The sequence below is a fragment of the Tachypleus tridentatus genome, chromosome 3 (genome assembly GCF_004210375.1).
Source record: "Tachypleus tridentatus isolate NWPU-2018 chromosome 3, ASM421037v1, whole genome shotgun sequence".
NCBI lineage: Eukaryota > Metazoa > Arthropoda > Merostomata > Xiphosura > Limulidae > Tachypleus > Tachypleus tridentatus.
This window is the reverse complement of record NC_134827.1, coordinates 88613859-88638407: the sequence shown is the minus strand read 5'-3', so window position 1 is coordinate 88638407 and position 24549 is coordinate 88613859. Positions and strand designations below refer to the sequence as shown.

Below are 24549 nucleotides of genomic sequence, written 5' to 3'. Positions count from 1 at the left end.
TGCCTTGTTGATGTTGATAAAAAATCAGTATATTTAAGTAAATACTTACAGCCTTCATGCCTTTTTCAAATGTAGAGGTCTAAATAGAGAATTTTTAAGACAAAAAGATAGGCATTTTAAGAAATGTTGTATATTGCCATGTATCTAAAGTTTAATCCTCATACATACACTAAATAATGTCCTTATATGTGCTTTATTTGGTTTGAGATGAATAACACAATACCGGACTGAACACACAATGAAACTGTTAAATACATGACTGATAAAGCAAGAGTAGAGGAAAAAAAAAGAAAAGAAGAACAGCGAATTACTTGATTTTTATAAACATATGCCAAGTTAAAACCACATTAATTCATAATTGTGGACAAACTCTTCAACAGCATCAAACTTTTTATATACATAACCAGAGATGCCAACTACTTCAAATGACTTAGCATAATGATTGTAGACAGAGCCCTTTATCATTTGTGGCTACTAGGCCTGACCAACGTCTCTAAGTTGTTTATTATTATATTATTATAATAACTATTATTATTTATTACTGCTATAGATTGCTCATTTATGACTGTGTTTTTTGTATTTAATAAATAAATTAAAAAAATTCTTTTTCATATTTTGAATTCTTACTCATAAATGTGGTTATCTGCATTGTTTTTGTCTTCGCCTCAACCTTTTGTTGGTGAGATGCCAATTTTGTATGTCTGGAACAATCGTTTATCCCGCCATGTGCCACAGAAAAATCGATGTGACAAACTGTACAAAACGCATGACTGTCACTGACTTTTGATGCAATGACCGAATATTTTGCACTATACTCTTTCCTAAATTTTTGATTCACAGTTTTAGTCCTTTTAGATTTGCCAGAAACAAGACAATCTGATGAACAAGGCCTCTTTTCTCCATCTTGTGAACGATCACATTGGTGTTTCTATGCCGCTTAAAAAACGAGAAACACCAAACAAGATAGCTGATTGGTTGACAAGCACTGATGACGTAACTATGAATTCCCCCACATATCCAGTATGGAGAAGCACTGCACTCAAACTATTTGTAGACGTCGGAGATACAAATATTTTTTATTATTTCAAGCACAAACATGATTACTGCAAGTAGCCATTTGGACTATGTCTTTTATTTATTATCAAAATTTATTTGTATCTTACTAGAAATTTTCTTTTCACCCATTTCAAGCCCTGAGGAAACAATTTATCACTTTATCGTATAGGCCTGTATAATATATAATAATTTAGGAGTTGCAACAAGTCGTAATATTTGTCTGTATGAGTGTATAGTCATAATGTATACACCAAAATCGTAATGGTTGGCATCTCTGCATAACACTTTATTATTTGTTGATCAACTCATAAATTTATGACTACTATAAAAAAAAACACTACAAAACTCGAGGTTAATCAAAATCTTCAAGAACATGTCATTACTAAATGTAAAATTCTCAAGAACAGGTAAACCACTGAAAAATGTCAGTTCTCCTGCTAAACAATATGTAAAATGATTAAGAAAACTGAACAGTACATTTGTTCACAACTTCTGAAAAACAGCAAGATATTAAATTAAAAACCAAGGTAGAAATATTACAATTTCAATGGCATGGAATAATTTCCAAGAACCCAGAGATGGCGATGGCATTAATAGTAGATTATGTGATTCCATAACTTCAGAGTGTACTAAATGTCATGCGTTATTTGTAAGGGGGTGTGACCTGGATGGTAATTTTGATTTTAAAAAAGAGTGATTTTATTGCATTCACAAGATTTTTTTTTCAAAATATCCAAAAATGCAACATGAAAATCAGGGGATTTACTTTGTTTATTACAGGTTACAGAAATGGACTGAAGCAAGAGAACGAGATATACAAATTGTTACCGCAAGTCATGAAAACCATTAAAAATATGTAAAATCCTGATCTTACTTTATAATATAGCCTACTCAACATAACCTACTTGTTGATAAATAGTCAAAAATAATGTTCTAACTTTATAGGATACACAAAACATCCACTTAATAAGTGTATGAAAGACATCAAAATTTATTCAATACTATTTTATATCAAGAACAACAGCAATATCAAACTGGCTAACATTTACTATAATATTATAAAATAAACCACAAATTTTCTTGCATTCCTAGTGCATTATACATATTTCATATGGTACTCTGAATGTGGTAAATCAATTATACTGGAAACTTCATTCATGAAGCTTGGGAACTCATTGTTATTAACAGATCAGAAAATAATATTCTTATTTTTACAGTATTAGATATTTCAATATTTTCAACACTGCTTGGAAATCTGACAGAAAAGAGAGAGAAAAAGCTACATAAAAGTTATATTAAAAATGGGAAAATTAAATTAAATGGAAGGTTTTCATAATTCATTAACATAATGCATGTGTTTTCTACATTATAAACTAATGGTTTTTATATGGTTTTATTTTCTCATCCAAATAACAATGCCATATATGTTTCCATAAATTCTAATAATAAATTCTTGATACTGTTAATTTGAGTATTATAGCTTTATTGAGTTTTTGTTTTTAGCCTTAAAAGGAGCCTGATAATCACAGATGTTACCAATTATTCACAGAGGTTGTTTGTGGAACCTAGCAACATGCTTAAGTAAGCCATGAGTCAAGCAGCACTCCAGTACATGTTCCATAACAAGTTCATGTCAAATAGAATAAATGTGTCTCACCGAATGAAAGAGGTTATGAATATTTAGCATTTGACAGTATTTGCAGTCCCATCAAAATGTTGTTGAGGTTGGAAAGGCTGGAAATGTCATATCCGGTAACCTGTTCACTCTCACCATGGCAATGCCCATGATAATATGTTGTAATCATCACTAACACAAACTAACATTGTTAAAACACTTTACTGAGGGATAGACTAGTCAAAAATATGACTTCACTACTAAGGCAGCTCCTACTCCTTTAATAATTTTAATAATTAGCAAGTTTCTGAAAAATATGGGATGATATTGACAAATTGAATTGTAATATAGCATTTCTCTGAAAATAAATTCTAAAAATGTATGTTTACGTATATCAGAAAAACAAAACTACATCTAAGTTCAAATTACCAGATTACTTGAGGTATTTAACAAAAAAGTACAATTGCATGTAAACATCACTATAACTGGACTTTTGGTTTATGTTGAATTTCCATTAAACTAAATTCTTCACATGATGCACTCTTTTAAAGGTCTCACAAAACAATAAATATCTAAATAATATAAACATTTCCACCTACAGCTAAATACTTACTGATCTTCAGCTTTTGTGAAAAATATTTTATTTTTTTCTGGAAAACATTGAAATCCTGAATGTGGCAGTAGTTCAGGATAGATAAAAACATTGCTGAAGGCTAAAGTTTGTTTCACAAGGTCTGAAATGGCAACTAAAAAGGAAAAGATGGTTTTCAGAAGTATAAAGTCATACAGATATAGGTGAAATAAGAAAACTGGTATATAAAAAAAGATAAGATAAATTACCCTAATTTGTTCATTTAATTACAGTTTAATTCTGTTAATTAATACTTCTCTTTACTCTTAAACTCTTGTTCATTATTAAACATGGCTAAGATATATAACTTTTTATGGGTTTACCAAAACTGTACAGCATACATTTCTTAATACTTAATATGGCAAAGATCTCAAAATTGTACACTCTTGTATATATATTTTCAATACCTTAGTGGTTGAGCTTATGTAACCTATAATACATTTAGGACACCTTTGTTGATATACTATATTTGATGTTTGATAACTAAATATTTGATTTTCATAACTAAATGAATTTCTTTTTTTATAAACTGGCTTAAATATACATCTCAACTCCACTTGTGCATAACTGTGATGGATTAGTTCCTTAACTTAATTTTAATTTCTGTCACCTGCTTTCCAATGTATGGTAAAACAAAATTAATTGTTTACCATTTTTCAAGTAGATAATGTTGAAAAGAACAGTCTCATTTAAATATATTTAAATAATTTTGATTTATAACATTTAATGGAAATTACTTTTGTATAAGGAATTCCATAATATTTTCTATTTCTTACTGAAAAAGACATATGCTTGATGAGCCAACATTTTAATCAAGTTTTTCTTGGAAGATAATGATATAAAACTTTAAAAGTTAAAATACAGTCTTATAAATATCTTTCTGAGCAAGATTGCACATTCAAATTTTTGTCATTTATGAAGTAAATGCAAAAAAGAGAATTTATGATTATATAGATTTTCAACATTGAATTTAATATTAGTATATTTACTGTTGAGGTAATTAGGAAAACTCTCAACATGTCCAGCCCCATTACAGATCTTCTATAATATACTATTGCATTGTATAGGACAGTCCTCAAGCCATTTATTCTCACAATGACAAATAAATATAGTTGCAACTGGCGGAGCTAAACTTCACCCCATATCAACAGCCCCTACTTGATCATAAATTTCATTATCAAACAAAAAATGAGATTCCCTTGTAGCATAATGCATGAGCTATTGAAACTTTCCTTGGAAATCTCATTTGATCATTATGATTATGGTACAACAGTTCTGTGCAACAATTTATAGTCCTACATAGTGTTATGTTAGTATACGAAGACTATACCAAAGTTAGCATAGTTCATCTCTTTATTTAAAATTATATTTCTTATTTCTTGTAAAAATTAAAAACTGGTTTTGATGGTATGTTCACTTCTAATAAAAGGTTTTAGCAGTTTAACTAAGAATTCATATCACTCAAAATTATATCTGCCTATTTCTGGCACTGTAGTTCTCATAAAGCATTTATCTTTATAAATCTGATGAGTACCATGTATAATCTCTGTATGAAAACCAAGTGATTTTAAATTTAAAGCACAATAGTTATTGTCTGTCAGTAGATTTTTCCTTCCTTTCATTTGAACAAATACTTTTGTTATTAACTTTCTCTAGTTTGGTTGGATATTTATACAATTTCACAAATATTTTGTTTCCACTAATGATTTCACTAACCTTATTTCTATAGACTCTTTTATTTAAAAATGCCACAGTATTCCCATTTATGTAAAAGTCTTATAATTACTATGTCTTTGTTACTACTTCAATTTTTTTTCATTTGCTTAACTTATGATGTATCAGTGCAAGTTTCATAGGTCAGATTTGGTTCATGATGTACTGGTACAAGTTAGAAAGTTTCAATCACATCCATTCTGAATCTAATGATAAGAACAAAAAGGGCTAGGAAATGTTATCATCAAGCAGCTGAGTTTGAGGCTCATCAAGTGTAATTGTTCTTTTTACTGGCATTATGATAGTTTTCTCTAGTTTCTAACCAATTAATTTTGATAATGATATAATGGAGATAAACCATTTAGTATCCCTCACTCATGCTTCAAAATTGCAAATTCTAAATTATAGAACAGGAGGTACAATTATTTGAAAAATGCCTATGGTCGATTAATGTTCAATATAATAGCACAAAAATGTGTATTGTGTGTCTTTTTTTAATAATATTTATCATGATTCTTAAGTTTCCACAAAACAAGTGAATTTCTAAGATGAAGGCCAAGAGATATAATCATCATACTCTTTCAGTCTTTAGGAATCTGACAGTTACATTTTAAATATTATAAAATTAAGATCCAAATTTCTTAAAAACTATACAAGGGATAATATAATACTCAAACTTCTTAATTTTAGAGTATCTATTCTTCAGTTCTTTGGCTCATAAAAGTACAAACAATTTAAGAAAAAATTTATTCTTTGACAGAAGGTTTAGGTAGAGTATTCATGATGAAACTTTACAGAATGGATGGCAACTGCCTGTTGTGGAACAAAAAACTGTTGTGGCAATAAAAACTTAAAATTAATAAAGTAATCAAAATACAATTTCAACAAATGTATTGCTAGAAAACTAAATTACCCAAACAGATTATGATCATCTACACAAAATAATAAAACATCAAAAAATGCAGCAATAATCATTGACAAAATACAAACAAGTTAGGAAAATATAATAAAGAACTTAATTATGATTAAAATTATATAGAAAAATGGTTGTGGCTAGAGGTCTAAACCGTACCTCACCCTAAAACCTTATAAAGTGTAAGAATTATTTTTTAAATTCTAAGTACTTGTTGCAAAAATTTCCTAAACAACTTCATTTCTAAGTACAAGAAAACAGACTAATGATACAGATGTAAGATCTTTCAATGAATGTAAAACTGAAAGTGAATTCACAAATAAAAAACAGGAGTGTATGCAAATTCAAGTGTTCTTTAAAATTTTAGCATTTAATATTTTATGCTATTGTTATTTAACACTGTTGCTATAAGGCTTCTGTTTTGTACAATAAAAAATCCTAATTTGGCAGAATACAAAATGTTTTGCATTGAAAACAATAACACTATTAAGTTATAAAAACTAGGTATGATAAAACATAAAAGGATTAAATATTTTAATAGCTTGAACTAGTTCCTAAAATTAAATTATGATAAGAGAGAGACAGATAACTCTGCTATATATATGATATACAAAACATCTAGAACTTAATTTAGCACTTGTACTGCAAATTCATTTCTATAAATGTGTAAATTTCTGTTTATTAAATAACAAATCTATTTTTGTATTGTGAGCATAAATAAAATGTTTAAATTTGTGTTGAACAACTCAACTGAATGTAAATTTATAATTTTAATTCTGCATTTCAGAAACAGCCCCCATTTAAAAAATAAATCTGTTAGTAATATTAAATTAAAATATGGACCAGGAGCTTTAAGAAGTTAATTCTTGAAGGTAAAATTAATTTTTACAATCAGCCTGAGAAATAATTTACTTAGAAAAGCAGGAAAATCAATTCAACAATGAAGGAACAATAAAATAAGTTTAACATATTTGAGAAATTTTTGAATATTTTCAATAGAAAATGACAAATATCACTGTGCAGAAGTACATGAATCCTGATTAAAACTAATGCTGAAAGAAAAAGTACATGCTCAACCTATAACAAGAACTGATGTAAAGTTAACATTTCACTTAGATTTAAAACTTTCAATACTTGCTAATGTTGTATATACTTTCACATTTATAACAATATATATCATTTAACAAGCAATACAATACTGATTGTTATTAGCATTTTATAAGGATGTGTTATCCCTACAACTGTATCCTCTAATGCACTATTCTCAGGAGCTACATAAAACTATTCACAGCAGCATTGCTCTAGAGAATGGATAGGAGTTCATCATGAATGGAATATACAGGTATTCAGCATGCTTGCCATCTTATGAAGCTCAGAATGCAATATTGTTCTTACAAAATGCATTAATTCTGTACAAATAAATATATTTGTTTCTAACACAATAAATATATAAATATCTGTCACATTTTCTTAAAAAAGCCAAATTTTCCATTTTCAATACACTGTACCAAATAAATATACCTGTAGCAGCACTACACTGTGAAATGAATAGCCATTCACCTCAAATGGAATATAAAGATGGTTAACATAGCTTATATTAGCAGCAATATGCCCCTGTATAACACTTAGCATTTGCAAGTTATTACAAAGTGTGGTAACGCTCTTTACAAATACAACAATTTTACAAGATATAAAAATGACAAATTATATATCCATAATATTCTGCAAAAAAAAACAAATATTTCATTCTCAGTACAAAGTATATAATAATGGTGTTTCTATGCTTCAAAATAACAAATTGTTATGTTAAAAGGCCATTTTTTTTTCTTCAGTTACATAAAATTATATAAAATGAGATAAAGTTTGTATATTTTAATGAAAACTTATTAAACACCCTTGCTAATATTTTGGTTGGTGTATTATTAAATAAAGAAAACACACTTACATCTATGATTCTTTTTCTTATACTTAGAGACTGGTTCCAGTATTTCTTTGGATTCAGAAGAATCATCACACTTTACAATTCGAAGAGATTCCTCTAAATTTTGAGCTTTAAAAACTGACAAACGATCACCAGGTAACTGTCTTTGTGAGAAAGTATATAATTCTTCCTGGATGGAAAAATATAAACATTCAAAATGTGTTGGAAGATTTTTAATTTACACATATACCTGTAGCTACAAATTTAGAAAATAAAAGTAAAAATAAGTTTCATAATGATGTTAATATGCAATAATCTGTCAAAGTACTTTGTTTCATTTTATGAAAAAAATTTAGATACATTAATATAATACTTAATATTACTCCAGTGAAACTACAAAAAAACAAACTACAACTTATACAAACCATCAGATTCTGAAACATTGCTCTTTTAAGTTAATAATAGTGGCAGTTACATTATATTATCAATATAAGTCTTTTGTAACAAGTTTTGTATTTAAAGTTGAGATAAACCAAAAAATGTAGTTTAAAGTCCAAAAAATAATAATAATTTTGCAAAAAAATAAAGAAAATATATGAAGTTTCAACACAACAGTGAAAAAAAATATGGAAGCAGCATATGTTGGGAGGCCTACAAGAGTAATCTACACTATCCACAAAAATTAAAGGATAACTAATTTGTTAAAATTGTTTATTTTTAGATCACTAACTGTTTTCAAATTTAGCATATTTTTTAAAATATTACACAAAACCTACTTAGGATTTGTCAGTTTATGCACCAATGATTCCTGTGCAAGCTATAAAAAAACAATTAACTGAAACTAAAGTTTGCAGAACCATCACACTGCTACAGAAGAGCCACATCCAACACAGTATAGTGACAGAGGTCATGAAGGTGTTAAACTTCTGGCTCAGGTACAAAAGAGCAAGAAAGTACACCACAAGGCTAGGCCAGGGTCATAGAAGGGTCACATGTGAAGAAAATCAATATGTGTCACATTTATCTCTTATAAATTGCCCTAGCAACACTAAAGTATTCAAGAATGAGTTTCAGCAAATCACATGAGTGCAAGTATTGTGCTCAAGGGTCAGGAAAGAACAGGCTCCAGTGAATGCCCTTATTCTAACCCCAAGGCACTAGAAAATATGATTGGCACTTGCCCAGGTACATGTTACCTGGATCATTTAGCAATAGACACCTGTGCTATTCACAGATGAGAACAAGTTCTGTATATCTTCAAGTGATTGACATGCTACAGTCTGGAGATGTAAAAAAGAGTAATATTTAGCCTGTAACACCATCCACCATGATGCATTTGATAAGGGGTCGAATGGGATACACATACTTTTGTAGTGGAAGGAGGATCCCTATCAGCAATTTCTTACATGGACAAGATCCTGCTACCCATTGTTTCACCCCTTTTGCTGGTGCTGTAGAAGTTATTGTATCAGCAGGATAACACCCATCCTCAAACCGCTAGGATCATGCAGTAATTTTGTCAAGATGAAGAAACAGAGGTACTAAACTAGTCTGCAATGTCATCAGACCTGAATCTGACAGAGCATATGTGGAATTTTCTAAGGAGAGCAATTAAAGACAGGCAGAATGTTCCTATGACTGTCCAGGAGTTCAGAGCTGTCTTCATCCAGAAGTGGGCTGGGCTGCTCCAGTAAATCAACTGAAATGTCAATACCAATATGGGGAGCAAGTGCAGAAATGTCAAACAATAAAGGAAAAACTATCAGCTACTAAAGACATGTTTTATAAAATGTGATCATCTTAATAGATTATTTTCTCTTTGATATTTGTAGGGCCAAATATAAGAGTTTTCAATTAATTTCGTTTTTTAACATGTTATTTTTTACTTGCTTTGTATTCTACATCTGCAATGTTTGTAACCTAATCAAAAATACCTCAAGTGTGGAAAAAAATGTCTAGCCAAAAATGGATCAAGCATTTGACTTAAAGGAACAAAATCAAAACTGGTAGCTACTCTTATAATAGTGATAAGAATCTGACAGCAAATGTTTATTCATCAGTTAACCAGGTTGAATTTTTTGGTTCAACTTGGGAGATGATGGTAGATAAAATAAACATTAGGTACTGTGGCTTTTATGTCAATATTCACCAACAAACCACAGCACTTTACAGAAACCTACATTAGATTTGGGTTTGCAATCCTATTATTCAGAACAGACCTTACTTTATAGAACCAACAAGGTTCTTCAAAATACATGGTGGGAGATTTCCTCTAAAACAGTGTTAATAGCTTCCTGTATAGCAAGGCCTCAAAAACTTATTTATACTAATTGTTTATACAATTCTAAGCACTAACATCACTCTCATAATATTTCATTCCAAAAATAAAACTAGAGGACAAGAACAATTTGACAAGAATCTCCTTAAAAGTATGTAATTTCAGAAATGTAAAATATTTTTGATTTTTTCTACTTTTTCAATAAAAATTAATTTAATGTAGTTATTTGCAATTGAATTGCAGTTTTCATATTTCACTAGCATACTCTTTAAAACCTCCTATGTGAATATCAAAAGTTTCTAAGGTAATTTTTATACTTTGTCATTTTCTCTATGACATCACTAACTCTATCTATTATCATCTACATTATAGTGCAATGTAATGTTTAAAATTAACAAACAGAAACATGCACATACCTTTTAAATCTTCACTGATTATTTTAATGACACCTTCAGTAACCAACATGCATAATTTCACGTCTTTATCATTCGTTTCACTTATAATTTATTTTATAATGTCTTACTTTCCTCTCCTTTTCTTTGTTGATGTTACATTAGCTTTTGCTGTGAAGTTTAGCCTTTCCATCATAATATGTTTTGCACTCATAAGTGTCTTAAAGTTGTTTCAGCAATTCAAAGTAGAGAATAATTTAAACCTTTTAAATATAAGTCCTAAAACACAAATAATACATAATTAACTAAAATATAAAAGTAAAACCTAACTGTAAGCTGTCTATCAAATATATATAAGGTGAGAGAAAGTTGCCAATTGTTATGGACACTGCTCACTACAATGAACCTTGGTTCATTATAACAGCACTGGAAGCAAATCTAAAACATGGGTGTTGTGTAAGGATAAAAGGCCTTGAAGGGCAAAAATATGCTCTTTCTATTGGTTATAAACATGCTACTCAAATTAAAACAGTCACTAAGTAACACAAGTTCTACTTTGTAAGTGGAGGTGGCACAGTTTGAAATCAGGAATGTCTAATTATTTCTTTTTGAGGCCAGTTCTAGAAACTGTATCAAGTTACTGGTAAACAAATTGTATTTTCCTGTGGTTTACTGCCAGCCAGAAAGACATTTTTACTACAGTCACTTCTTGAATAACAAAGTCTAAAGTTCAGTTGCAATAGCCACTTACACTTCAAATTAAATCAAACATGAATATTCTTATCATTCATTTAGGAGTTTATTTTTAAATAATGGAAAAACAACTTAAAATATAAGACTTTGAATCATAACATACTTGAAAATGCTAACTGAATTAACATATACTGATAGTAAAGTGGTTTAATTAATTTTAAATACAGTATTCCATTCCGGAAGGTAGAAGACAGACCAACTTATCTACCATGATACAAAATTTGCATCTGATTGTAAGTCAATGTTCAAACAATCAATAAATAAATTACAAACAGCCAAGTTCAAGCTGTGTCAGCTGCTATTCCTGAGGGTTGATCATAATGGTTTATATGTGGTATAGGTTATCACATTTCACTCAAATTGGATTAAAACAGTTTCATGTTTATTAAAAATTATTTAATTTCCATGTTTATTTTAATAGATCACATATAACTTGGAACTGGATGCTTTCATCACAGCTTTGGTCTACATCAATGACCATGTCACACTTCTGTATCAATGTTCTGAAATGCTAAGTTCAAGCCGCCTTCTTTGCAGCGACTTCCTGTTCTCAACTTAAGACATTAACAACTTTCCCAGATGCTTTAAGATATTTCATTAGTCACACTTACTGCACACATTAGTCAAGCCTGTCACTCAACAAACCATGAGTTAATAACCTTCATAATGCACTAGTAAATCCTAATCAAGTTACTTAAATTCTAAGCAAATGACTCAAAATCTACTACATTCACTAAAATAATAAACCTTAATTCTTCAAGCATGGTAAAGACAAACAGTTTATGGTTGGCCCTAGTCACCTTTCAGAATCTGAAAAATTTTAAACCAAATTACCTATATTAATGTACCAACAAATTGGACTTGCACACCCTGGAGTTCCATGATACATATACTAAATTCTGAAGCAATCTCTGGTCATGTGACCTCTTTGTTACATACTGTTTTCATTGTCTTTGTAAATTACATAGTTAATATGATGAAACGTTACTATAGAAAGGCCATTTTCTAACATTCCACCTGATGATCATGATTGTATGCAACATCTATCAGAAAGTTGTTACTGGAAGGAGTTGTATTCATCAGGGACTACTGTATAACTCTCATTTTGTGATGTGTGCAGAAAAGGGTTAAAATGGTGCCAGGGGTTTTAAGGTTACTTAAAAGAATTTCATAAAATTTAGCAAATTTGTGCTTAAGAGTAGACAATGAATAATAAATAATAACAATCCACCCACATGATTCCTTAGAAACCTTGAGCTTGAAACTGTTAATCTAGTTTACTTGGCCTAACCCTTAATCATGCATCTACATGTGCTTCTGCCCTATAGTTTTGCTACTCTAAAATTGCCGTCTTTAATTTGAATGATATAAAACTAAAAACAGTTCACCTTTATTCATAGGTGAAACTGTCGTAGAATTTCGGGGGCCAATAGCTCACTTAACTTTTTGCAAAGGTGTGCCCAAAATTTTTATCAAAATTAAGCAGTTTTTGAGGAATACATTTGTACATGTGGCTTATATTTAGACCAAATTTAACACCTAATTGCAGGTTGTAAATATCTATCACTGTGCTAAATCTCAAAAAAAAAATCATGAGAGTTAAATATGTTTTTCTATCAAATAAAGTTTTCTCACTTTCAGTGCATATTATAAAAAAAAAAAGGAAAAAATTTGGTCAAAATTAGAAATTTTACATTTCATCTATTTCTTAATGGACTGTCTTGAAATATAGTATGTTAAGTAAAGGCCCAGTAGCACAGATCCACTGAAAATATGTGATGGTTGATTATCACAGTACAAGCTACAGTAAATGAAAAATTCCTTTACTATCACTCCTGTTAGTAACATAGTGTGTCCTGCAGATTAGTTTGGCACATTAGTGTGTTTTTATCTTCTTGATAAAAAAGTTTCATCATTACCAAACATCTCACTGTGTTTTTCTTTCTTCAAGTTTAAAAAACAACATTAAAACCTGACTTCAATTTTTATGAGTAGTGTATTCCATAAGCAATATTGTAAAAAAAACTGAGCATGAATTATCTCTTCATAATAACCAACAGTAAAACACAATACTAATTAGATACTTAAAATCCTGAGACTATTTATTTTTGAGTTTTTTAAAGTAATAACAAATCATATTGGCTCATATTCATAATTACTTTTAACCCATTTACAATAGTTAGGCTACACAAGTAAAATAGCTAAGAAAATTATTGACCCTATAAAAGGGTTACCTTTACTAGTTCCTTAAATTTTCTCACATTTGATTCCACTACCAGTTAAAAAAACAAATTTGACAAGTAACAGTGATCAAATAATATCTTGTCAAATGGCCAGTATGCCAATCCTAAATATATCCTTATTATCCTTATATAAATTATATCCTTATATCAGAAAAAGAAAAATAAGCCACATTTGGAGAACATGTTCTTCAATGCTTAATGTGCTCTCTACACATTACTTTACCTGATTATACTTGGAATATACAAATTGAGATCTGTGTAAATAAAAGAAAACCACAGACTGGACATTATATTTTTATGCTATTAAAACATCTTCAAATTCACATTGTAAACATGGTAAGTTTTAAATGTTTAAACACCTCTTTACAGTGAAGATCTACAAGAATATTAAAGAATGAGCAGTCACAAACCCAAGTGGTGTAATGTCAGAAAAGTAGAGGTTGACAGCCATAGAACCACATGGCTGGATGACAAAAGATTAGAGGACAAGCAGTCACAGGCTCACGTGGCTGAGTGGTACAAGAGAACTTGCTGGACAGTCACAGACCCAAGTGGCAGAATAGCAAAAGACAGAAGCTGGGCAGTCACAGACTCACATGACTAAATGATGGAAGTTTAGTTCCTAAGCAGTTACAAGATCAAGTAGCTTTGTGCTGTAGGATAAGAAAATAGGCACATACAAATCTATAAGGTTTAAAGCTTAAAGATTTAAAAGCTGGGCATTCATAGACTCGTATGGTTGGATGATTAGAGGCTGGGCAGTCATAGTCTTACATGGCTAAAAGTTAGAAGCTTTGCAGTTACAAATCCATCTGGCTGAATGTCAAAAGATTAGGAATTGGGAACTAACAGACACATTTGACTAAATGTCAGAAGATTAGTAGGTTGGCCAGTCATAGACTTATATAAATAAACAGCTCAATAGTCACGGAAGTGTTATTTTCTGGTTATGCACTTTCAGGATGACAAAGATAATGTTTAAAGAACAAAGCAAGGTCACCTTAGGGCCACTACACTAGTGTGACCAATGTGTGTGTCAGTATTGCTAAAAAGGAACAGAAACAGTTCTCCAAATCAACTTACTATAGATCTAATCCATGGTAACATAGGGGATGATATCTACTTCTATCATATGCAATAAACTCTGTATGAGATGAACCATGGTATGCATCTACTTAAATCTCTGTTATCAACATTATCATAGAGGTTAAGAAATATGGATCCAGGTTATATTTTTAAAACTGACTACAGATTCAATATTTAAGCTATAAAGAACATTAGACACACACAATGAGCTCTCTTACATAATCAAAAGGGATGCATAAAAAGGCAATGGTTTAATGATGTGAGCAGGAATCACTCTACATGGGCATGCCAGTCTCCATGTGTTTTAGAGAGGGATTCTTGTCTACTCAAATGGTGCAGAGATAAGACCCTTAAATAATCTTACATGTGTAAATTTGCAGGAGCTATTGGATAAAACTTTTCATCAGTGAACAATATTGCACATCCGAACAAAACTCATCTTGTACAAAGCTTTATTTTATATGGAGCAAAGCAGTACATTCCCTTTGGCCTCAGTCCTACTAAGCTTATGTGTAATGCTCTTGGGAGTTGCATCCTTATAACTTCCTCCAATAATATTTCAGGTGATAAAGTGAGTCCCAAGAAAAGAATGGCAATTACTTTCCAATCCTCTCTCAAATAACCTAATGGGTAGCATGAACATTTGTTATGTAGCATTTATAACTACCAGGGATGACCATATTCCATATTGTTTACCTGTACACCTTTTGGGTTATTTTTAGTATGTTTTTGTTGTGCTCCTGATTTTATAGCTGTTCCATTTATACTAAAGATTAAACATGTATTTGGGGTTACTTTTACTGATTTTGTGTTCTCAAAAAAACCAAAAAAAATCTACTATCATATTACTATTTGGATGCATATTACATGAAAAATGTTAAATCTATTTTGTTGGTCAAATTTTGGAAGGCATCATGCCTTATGGCATAAATGGAAGATCACTCATGTTTTTTTTGTCATAACTGCAAATTTAAGTCAACTATAATGTCAAACATAGAAACTATGCTGTTAATTGTAAAAGGTGTTGTTTTTTTTTAAACAAAGTTTTTATAGCATTGTAATCACTTGTGAAATCTATAAGGGTTTATTTAATTCATCTTAGAAACAGAACTTTTCCATCTCATACGATAAGGACAAAGTTTTTTAAAATAATTTGAGTTATATCTTTAGTTTGTTGATAACTGAAATCATCAAATAGAATAAAGTTTAAAAATGACAAACTCACTCACTTTAATTACTCTACAAAACCTATTGTGTGTGGTTTACACAGTTACCCTATTTATATTTTGTAATAACGAAATTACATTTTTGTTGTTACAAAAATATTCAGTTACTGAGACTTCTACACTTATATTTATAATACATATATAAGATAACTTATTTATTTACTTAAAATGTGTACTTACTATTGTTAATAAACAACCAACATCAATTTTCAAAACTTTTTATAATAAAAAAATAACAAGAAAACATCTTTATCAAGAATGTTACTCTGAAGGTCTTACCAAGAATGAGAAGGCAATATGTGAATAACGCTCAAGTCCAGTAATATCTTTTGACAATAGGCACATCTGGGTCAGTAGCTGAACATGCTAAAAGTAAAATATGGAAGTTATTGCAAAAATGCTATTTGTACCATAAGTTCTTCATTTAAAAACTGTTCAACCATCCATAAATAATAATAAATATTTGAGTTCAACATTAATCAACAGAATATATATCAAATGTATTTTTCTGCATTGCCATCAACAAAAGAAAATAAATCCTTAACCACAGCCTTCTCTAGACTCTGTAGTGCAATGTTAAAGACCCAGTATTTATTCACAACATATTTGCTAAATGTTAACATTTAGTTAACATATTTGCTAATCTACTATCAATATTTTTCCTGAATGTCCATTTTTGTCACTGAATGGTTACTTTATGATTCCAATTTGTTTTACACAAAAAGTTTGTTTGGTTTGGTCTGAATTTTGTGCAAAGCTACATGAGGGCTATCTATCTATGCTAACCATCCCAAATTTAGCAGTGTAAAACTAGAAGGAAAGCAGCTAGTCCTCACCACCCACAGCTAACTCTTGGGCTACTCTTTTATCAATGAATATCAAAATTGACTGCCACATTATAATGCCCCCACAGCTGAAATGGTGAGCATGTTTGGTGTGACGAGGATTCAAATCAGGGACCCTCAGATTACGAGTCAAGCACCTTAGCCACCTAGTCATGCTGGGCCCGCACAAGAAGAACAATTAAACTTGTATACAGTGTTTAATAACTTATTATTGGTAACCATCTCTTTAAAGAAAAAAAATCACATGCTTCACAAAATGTTTCTATATTTTTCAAAATATTTTTCTTAAGAAGATTTTACATTTTATTTCCAAACACAGAATATTATTCTTCATACATTAAAAAAAGTCATTGTTTGCAACAAAAAAGTAATAGGTGAAGAGCAGCATTTTCAGTGAAATACATGGATTATTAGTTACACTGACATAAAACTTGTATAACATCAAAACAATAAATCATGTGTTTACCTAAGTAAGTGTAATTATTCACAATATTTAAAACCCCATTAAAGAATAAATCCTAACCCAATGAAACAACTGTTTGTTTTTGAATTTTGCACAAAGCTACATGAGGACTATTTTCACTAGCCATCCCTACTTAGCAATGAAAGACTAGATGGCAGGTGGTTAGTCACCACCACCTCTTGGGGTACTCTTTTACCATAGGATTGGCCATCATATTATAATCCCTCCAAGGCTGAAAGGGCAAGCATGTTTGGTGGGATGGGGATTCAGTCCCATAACCCTCAGAATAAGAATCGACTATCCCAATGATGTGGCCATGCTGGGCTGAAACAGCTGAACAAAATCTTAAATTTGTACTTCTTTGACACATTTCGACTAATATGTAAACTATAGAAAAAAGTACTTATTCAAGCAGAAAAAAAAACCAGGATATAAGGTATTAAAAAATAAATTCTGAGTGACTGTGATTTACTGAACAAATTAATAAATTCTTAATCATAAAACTTCCCTAAGTATACCTCAACATTTCCCAGTTTCAGTATAATAACAAATGATAAAGCCTCATCATTTTTATCCAAATTCTGTGTTTTTATCAGAGGTAAAAACTCTTTTGGCATATAATGAAGACTGAAAAATATTAATTTTGTATATTTATTTCAATTTTCCAATAAAGCAACAAGTTAACTCGATTGGCTGTTGAGCGTATCGTGACACATCACACCAACAAAGCAAATATTCCCTCGTACTGTTACTGAAACCACTCTCATATTGTTGTGAACATTAAGTATATTGTACATCCCGTGATTCTCCCACACAATTTTCAAATGTTTTCTCAGTATGTTTCCCCAGTTCCACATTACAAAGACCTTGAAACACTGTGGGTCAATGAAAAATCTTCACATTTTAACAGTGTTCAGACTTTTAAGTTTTCTTATACAACACATACACACATTTAAGACAATAGTTGTCCTGATTAATTTTATTTGTTGTCAAGGTTATATCACTTGTATCAGTATCACAAGATATGGTACTTACAAGCAAAATCATGAACCAATTTTTGAAAAAAATTTATTCATCTTAGATCTGGCAGAAAAAACTCAATAATGTATCTAGTCCTAACTGACCTTAACATATTTACTCAAGAGGCCCAAAAATAATTCCAAGTATTTCAGCTTAAATCTTTCACTGCACGGATAATGAGTAATTTAAAAAGGCACAAGCTAACAGGCTTTCTTTGATGGTAAATATTTGACTATTTCATGTTTGACAACACTCATTCTGTTATACTATTACCATATGGATGTGCATTCCCCTATCTCTTCTCTGTTAACAAATTTTAGGCAATAACTGATAAAGCACTTCAAAAGAAACATTGTTAATTATTTCTGAAGCATTTATACTGAATGTGGGAACAGAAAAATTCCAAAATGTCCACTTTATCTTATGAACAATTTTATGATGAGATTTTAGCCAACTGAGTCTTGAGGCTATTTTCATTGTCAATTCAACAAGCTCAGTGATATTCTTTTCACTTTCAGATAGAAGTACATAAGTTCAAAGCCTGTTATTGATTAGTGCTGTACAGAAGGTATATTTCATATTTTTCAGAGATTCTTTTTTGCAAAAATGAGATAAACATGATTTATTGTCAATAAAAACAGTAGATGTAGTGATAAGGTTAAACTTTCAAGGACTCTCCTATGACCTCCAGATCAAAACGTTTTATTTTCCAAGATTTCCAGCACTGAAAATGTTATACAAATTCCATGACTTTCCAAGGTTTTCATGATCAGTGCAAGCTCTAGAAAAGTAAATGAAATACCCAAGAAAAATAAATGGTGGCTCAGTATGTATGTTTGAATGTGACAGCATTTATACTGAATTTTAACACTTTTTACTAAAGATATCATTGTCCAGTGAAGAATAGAACTTTTGTGCACATACAAAGTAAATTATTTTGTCAATTTCAAAATAAACTTAAAAAACAAAACAGTAATATACTTGAAACTTACCTCAAGCAAGCCCCTAATAAATGTCACTAATAACACGTTACGTAAGTAATGGCATTTATATGCTAACTACACATTTCTCTGCCTTACATGTTGAGTCTTTACAACTCAATGTGTTACTTGTCAACTAAGTTACATTTCTCAGTAAATATGTACGTTAACATGTTATTATGCATAAAAAATATATCTTCAATGATTATAATGCATACATCATGAAAGGTGTTTGCAGATAACAAAATTGCACCAACATCCCTGCATACAGGAAGCAATCACAACTTCACTGGTAAAAAACATTACAGCAGAGATATAGTGATTTTTAAAAAACAATATTGTTAAAAATTGTGTCACTGCAAGAAAAAAAACAAATTTGGTTCCACAATGACATGAATAAAACTATAACAACAGGCAAAGTTGTGCAAGTAATAACAATTTAATTAAAAAGGAATTTTCATTAAACACATTTCAGATATTTTTATGATTTAACACACACACACACACACACACACACACACATATATATATCTGACTACCAGAAGAATCAAACAATAGCAAGATAAAAATGAATTAAACTAAAGTAAATATATGTTTGAAAATCTACCCAATTACTCTATCAGCTAAACAGCATGATAATGATTATAGAGTGATGATATAGTCTGTCAGCATGTTGCATTTCTTTTCATATTTTGATCATTATTTGAGGAAGTGCAAACAATCATCAAAATCTCAGCTAAAAACAACTACCCATGTTTTACAGTCACACAACACATCAAAGAACAAAATACAAACATACTTGTGGCATCCACTGCCAGAAAGTTTGTATCCAAAAATGTGGAAGAAGAGATCAGAAAAAACATCATTCATTACATAACAATCCATTTGTATAGCTGCTATAAAACAAAGGAGGCAAGGTACAGTTTTTGGGGAGAAACTAATGATTTTGAGAAGGAGGATCTTCCAAAATGTTCATCTGACTTAAAGATAAACAAGCTGAAAATGATGCCAAAAAAGTAAAGAAACTGCAGTAAAGCAAAGCTAGAAGAAAAAATACCACCCTGACTACTGATGTAAAGTAAGCCACCAATGAGGAATTGCCTATATGTGAACTACCATAAAATGATGTAGAAGTGGCAGACATTTGAGATAAGCATTTGTAAAAACCCAAATGTCTAACATATTGATAAAAGCTGATGCTTCCTTATGGGTCCAAACTCCAAAACAAAGTTGATTCTCCAAAATTACGCTCGAGTCCAACAAGGAGATATCTGTAAAAAATATTAAAGTCTGCAGGTTAAAGAAAAAATATCTGCTGCTAACAACTTAAAACCAGCCAAAACTGGAGGAATCAGTGATAGAAGAAATAATTATGTTATGTTAAATGGGTCTCTGAAATAAGTTGCCACTAATAAGAAAGTTTTCATTGGTGATACAATGAACATATCCCTAAAGAAATAACTTTATGAAAAGAACCCATCAACTTCAATGCAAAAGGATGTTTTCAGCAGTAGGTATAAGAGTAGATAAATAAGTCTCCAAGACTTACAATACAATATATACTCTTCAAAAAAAGAAACGCAAAAGGCAAAATTTGAGACAAATTGTTAACAAGTTTATTCCGGGTAGTTCTGCATGACATGTGTGAAACTTTGCAGATTCACTGCTTAACATGCAAAGTCTGCAAAGGCGAAGTCCACGCTCACTAGTTGAAGTTTAATGTCACTCAACGTCAATAACGAGTATGCCCCCAGTGAGCATCAATAACTGCTTGGCATCTCCTGCCCATGGAAACAATGAGATGATGAATCACATCCTGTGGAATGGCTGTCCACTCAGCCTGCAAAGCTGCTGCAAGCTGAGGTAGAGTCTGTGGTTGAGGTTGTCGCCGTCGCAGACGTCGGTCCAACTTGTCCCAAAGATGTTCGATGGGGTTTAAATCTGATGATCTGGAGGGGCCAGGGAAGAACGTTGATGTTGTGGTGTTTCAAGAAGACAGTGATGAGTCGGGCTGTGTGAGGACGGGCATTGTCATGTTGAAAAAGTCGCTGACGTTCACCATGATGGGTTGCACATGGGGCCTAAGAATCTCATCGACGGTTGCGCACGGTCTGATCGAAAATCCCACGCAGCCCTGGTATGGTTGAGGCAGTAGACGTCGCAGTGGTGGTCCTATCCCGAAGGTAACGTAACAGGATGTAGCGATCTTGTGCAGGCGTGGTCAAACGAGGTCTGCCAGATCGTGGACGGTCACAAATTGATCCATGTTGTTGGTGATGATTCCATAGCCTTGTGATGGTGCTTGGGTGGACATTCACAGCTCTGGCAACATCTGATCGAGATTCGCCTGCTTCCAAATGACCAATGGCGTTGTTGCATTGTGCTTCAGTCAGTCTTGGCATAACTGTATTGCGGTCGGTGGCTTAACACTGAGCTATGGAAACCAAGAACTCGTCACTTTTATAGGATTTTGCACATGTTGCACTTGCAGAACATGCAGATCTCTCAAACAAATTTATTGGACACGAATGCGTTTTGGCGAAAAATCCATTGTTTTCCTCCGTTTTCAAAGTGCACAACTTTTATTGTCATTTTGGTCTGACAATCAGTGCCTTAACACATGTAACATCATGTACTCTGAACTTGTAATGTTATTACATATATTTCTCTTTAAAATAAAAAAAATATCCCTTTTGTGTTTCTTTTTTTGAAGAGTATATATATCTTGAACTGTTTTGACCACAAACCCAGATGTACCAAATATCATGTTAATAATAAATAAAACTTTGAGTTGTAAGTAATATACTCAAGAAATATAGCAGCTGGGTAAACAACTAAGTGTGATTAAGAGACTAAGTGAAAAAAAAAGATAAAAATAAGCCATCATTCACATAAAAGCAAAAGTTGATGCTGAGTGAAAAGAAGAGTGAAAGAAGAAATTCAGATAAACTTTGACTGCTCAACAGAAAACATACTGAGCCAAAGCCTGGCTGAAGGGAGGGCAGTGATCTGGTAAAAATATAAAGTTCTACACATACAGATATTTTCATCCAGAATTTTTAATTACAAATAATTTAAAGACATACTTATACTCCTGAAATGTTTAATCATTTATAGTTTCATTTTGAGTTTACTTAGCAATTAAATATTATTTTATTACAAGTTACAAATTTTACAGTAAGGGAGATATGATGTTTCAGTCACTGGTGTAATAATTCTCATGTACACAGGGTTTAGCAGTAAAGGTTTTAGTATATAAATCAACATTCAACAATCTGATAATGTATTTAGGTTTTAGTAATTGACAGTAGTTACTTCTCTAGGTGCATATCAATTTGTGTGATTTAACAGATTATTTATATTTTGATAAAGAGAAAAAAACAAATGTAAAAAAAATGTGGAATAAGCAAATATTTTGCATAAAATATTTAACTTGATGAAAGTTCAATGAGAGATAAAAGTAGTGCAGAAAATATTCCCCTGTTGTCTACATTTATCTAATTGATAGCTTGGTAATAGTAGGATACTACAGAAAAGGAGTTAATGAAGATTATTTTTCAAGTATCCAATATACCTTATAATATGAGAAAAGTAACATGTTATCAAATATAAGTAAACTAAATATGAATTAATTAACAAGTAATGTCTTGATAACAGTGAATAAAAATCCATTAACTTTCAACACAGTTATAGGAATGCTGAGAAAATATTAACCTTATAAAGAATACAACCAGATAGCAATGTGATCCAAGAAAATAACTGTTTATCAGAAGTTTAAACTTTCTGTTAAAAATTACTGTAACTAGGCATAACAGTTATTACACTTCAGCAATTAGATAATATTTAATCCAGTATGCTGCCAGAATATTTACAAGAGAAACAGGAAGTCAAAAGAGTATCTGATAAGGAGTATCACATATCCTGAAAAGGGTTGGTTAGAAAATAAAATCCAGTAGACACTTGAAAGAAATTAAAGCTCCTGAGGCATAATTATGATCCCAGCAAAGCATGTGCAACTATAACTGTGTAATTCCCATAGCTATTGCTACATGCCTGGGAATGAATAGAAAATTCTTAAAATTAACTGCCCCTAAATTGATGAATACTCTGTCTAAACAATTTATCAAAGAATGCCCCTAAACTGTTTTGTTCTGAATATTTCTGTAGCTTCAGCTACCATCATCAGAAGTAATAAAATCTATGCAAACAGTAGGTTTATATACAAAAATGGTCAGACTCACTAATTAACTAGGGTGACATGAGTACTACACAAATGAAGTCAATATATTACTGTGTAAACATTGTTTTGTCTATATTTTTAAATAAAGCCTGTAAAAAAGCTGGCTTGAAATGATCACAAGTTAATCAGTCTTTTTCCAGTCTTTCTCTAACAAGTTTCACCAAGAATTTGTTCTCAGAAAACTGCAGTCCAGCCTTACAGTCACACAAAAGCTTTTCACATGCAACTTTCATGCAAGTAAATTTGCATTATCAACTAATATCCAGAAAAACAGGTTTGTAAATGTAGAAATGTAAATTAAAACCATCTACAAAAACATACTTGTTATTCTGTTTAGCACACTGAAGTGTTTTGCTAAAAGCAATTTATTCTGTTTGTAATTATCTAATGACACACTGTTACTTTACATTATTAAGATAGTAATAAAACTGTGCATATTGTCCTATTTGAAATTTCTGCCTGAGTGCTTCATCTTTATCCAAGTTCCTTGAGTTAGTGATCTGTATGCTCACAATTGCATATTTTGGTATTTACACTAATATTATTTATAGCATGTATTGTCTTTCACCAATCAAGCCCATTATAGTATCTAAAAATTATACCAAAATAATTATTGTTGTATGCAATCCATATCAAACCAGTCTCAGTTAATTTTCAAATTATCTGTAAATTATATTTTTAAAGCTTCCTGGAAGAAATATAATGTTACTTCTCTAAATGTAAATTTGCATAGGCAGGTAACCCACATACATTTGTTTGTTGTTAGCTGCCAATACATACAATCCTGTTTCACTAAAAGCTATTGTATTAAAGTTTGTTTGTTTTTATCTCTAAAAACTCTTTAAATATGGACTTATACAGAAGGAAAATATACAGTGCTTAAAGTTTAAATATGTTGTTTTCTTAGAGTTGCATTCTAGGTAAAAATATGTTACACTATGAAAACAAACCTGTAACATATTTTGTATACAACTTAATACATATCGTGACCTTTAGGCATAACATAAATGACTACAAAACCTTTCACTATCTGGATATTATCCACCATTTTATTACCATTCTCATCTGTTGATTTAGCAGAGACTTCATTTGATCAGTAATATGAATATTAGTGAGCAACCTTCTGCCATCCACATCTGAGAAGTACCAGTGTCTGATGGTGTTGAAGCAAGAG

At 31.0% G+C, this 24549-nt stretch overlaps 1 protein-coding gene across 2 annotated transcripts in view; it reads right to left on the bottom strand.

Annotated features, from left to right (window-relative positions):
• LOC143247429 (uncharacterized) overlaps positions 1–24543 on the bottom strand; it is a 110544-nt gene extending 86001 nt beyond the window's left edge. For both annotated transcript variants that reach the window (XM_076495505.1, XM_076495504.1), the window contains exons 1-4: positions 24432–24543; positions 16107–16193; positions 7874–8039; positions 3285–3417 (exon numbers count right to left, since the gene is read on the bottom strand). In XM_076495505.1, the coding sequence (XP_076351620.1) occupies positions 3285–3417; positions 7874–8039; positions 16107–16193; positions 24432–24464 (419 nt within the window). In that variant the 5' untranslated portion in view covers positions 24465–24543. The remainder of the gene's footprint in view (positions 1–3284; positions 3418–7873; positions 8040–16106; positions 16194–24431) is intronic.
• Between the last annotated feature and the right edge of the window lie 6 nt (positions 24544–24549).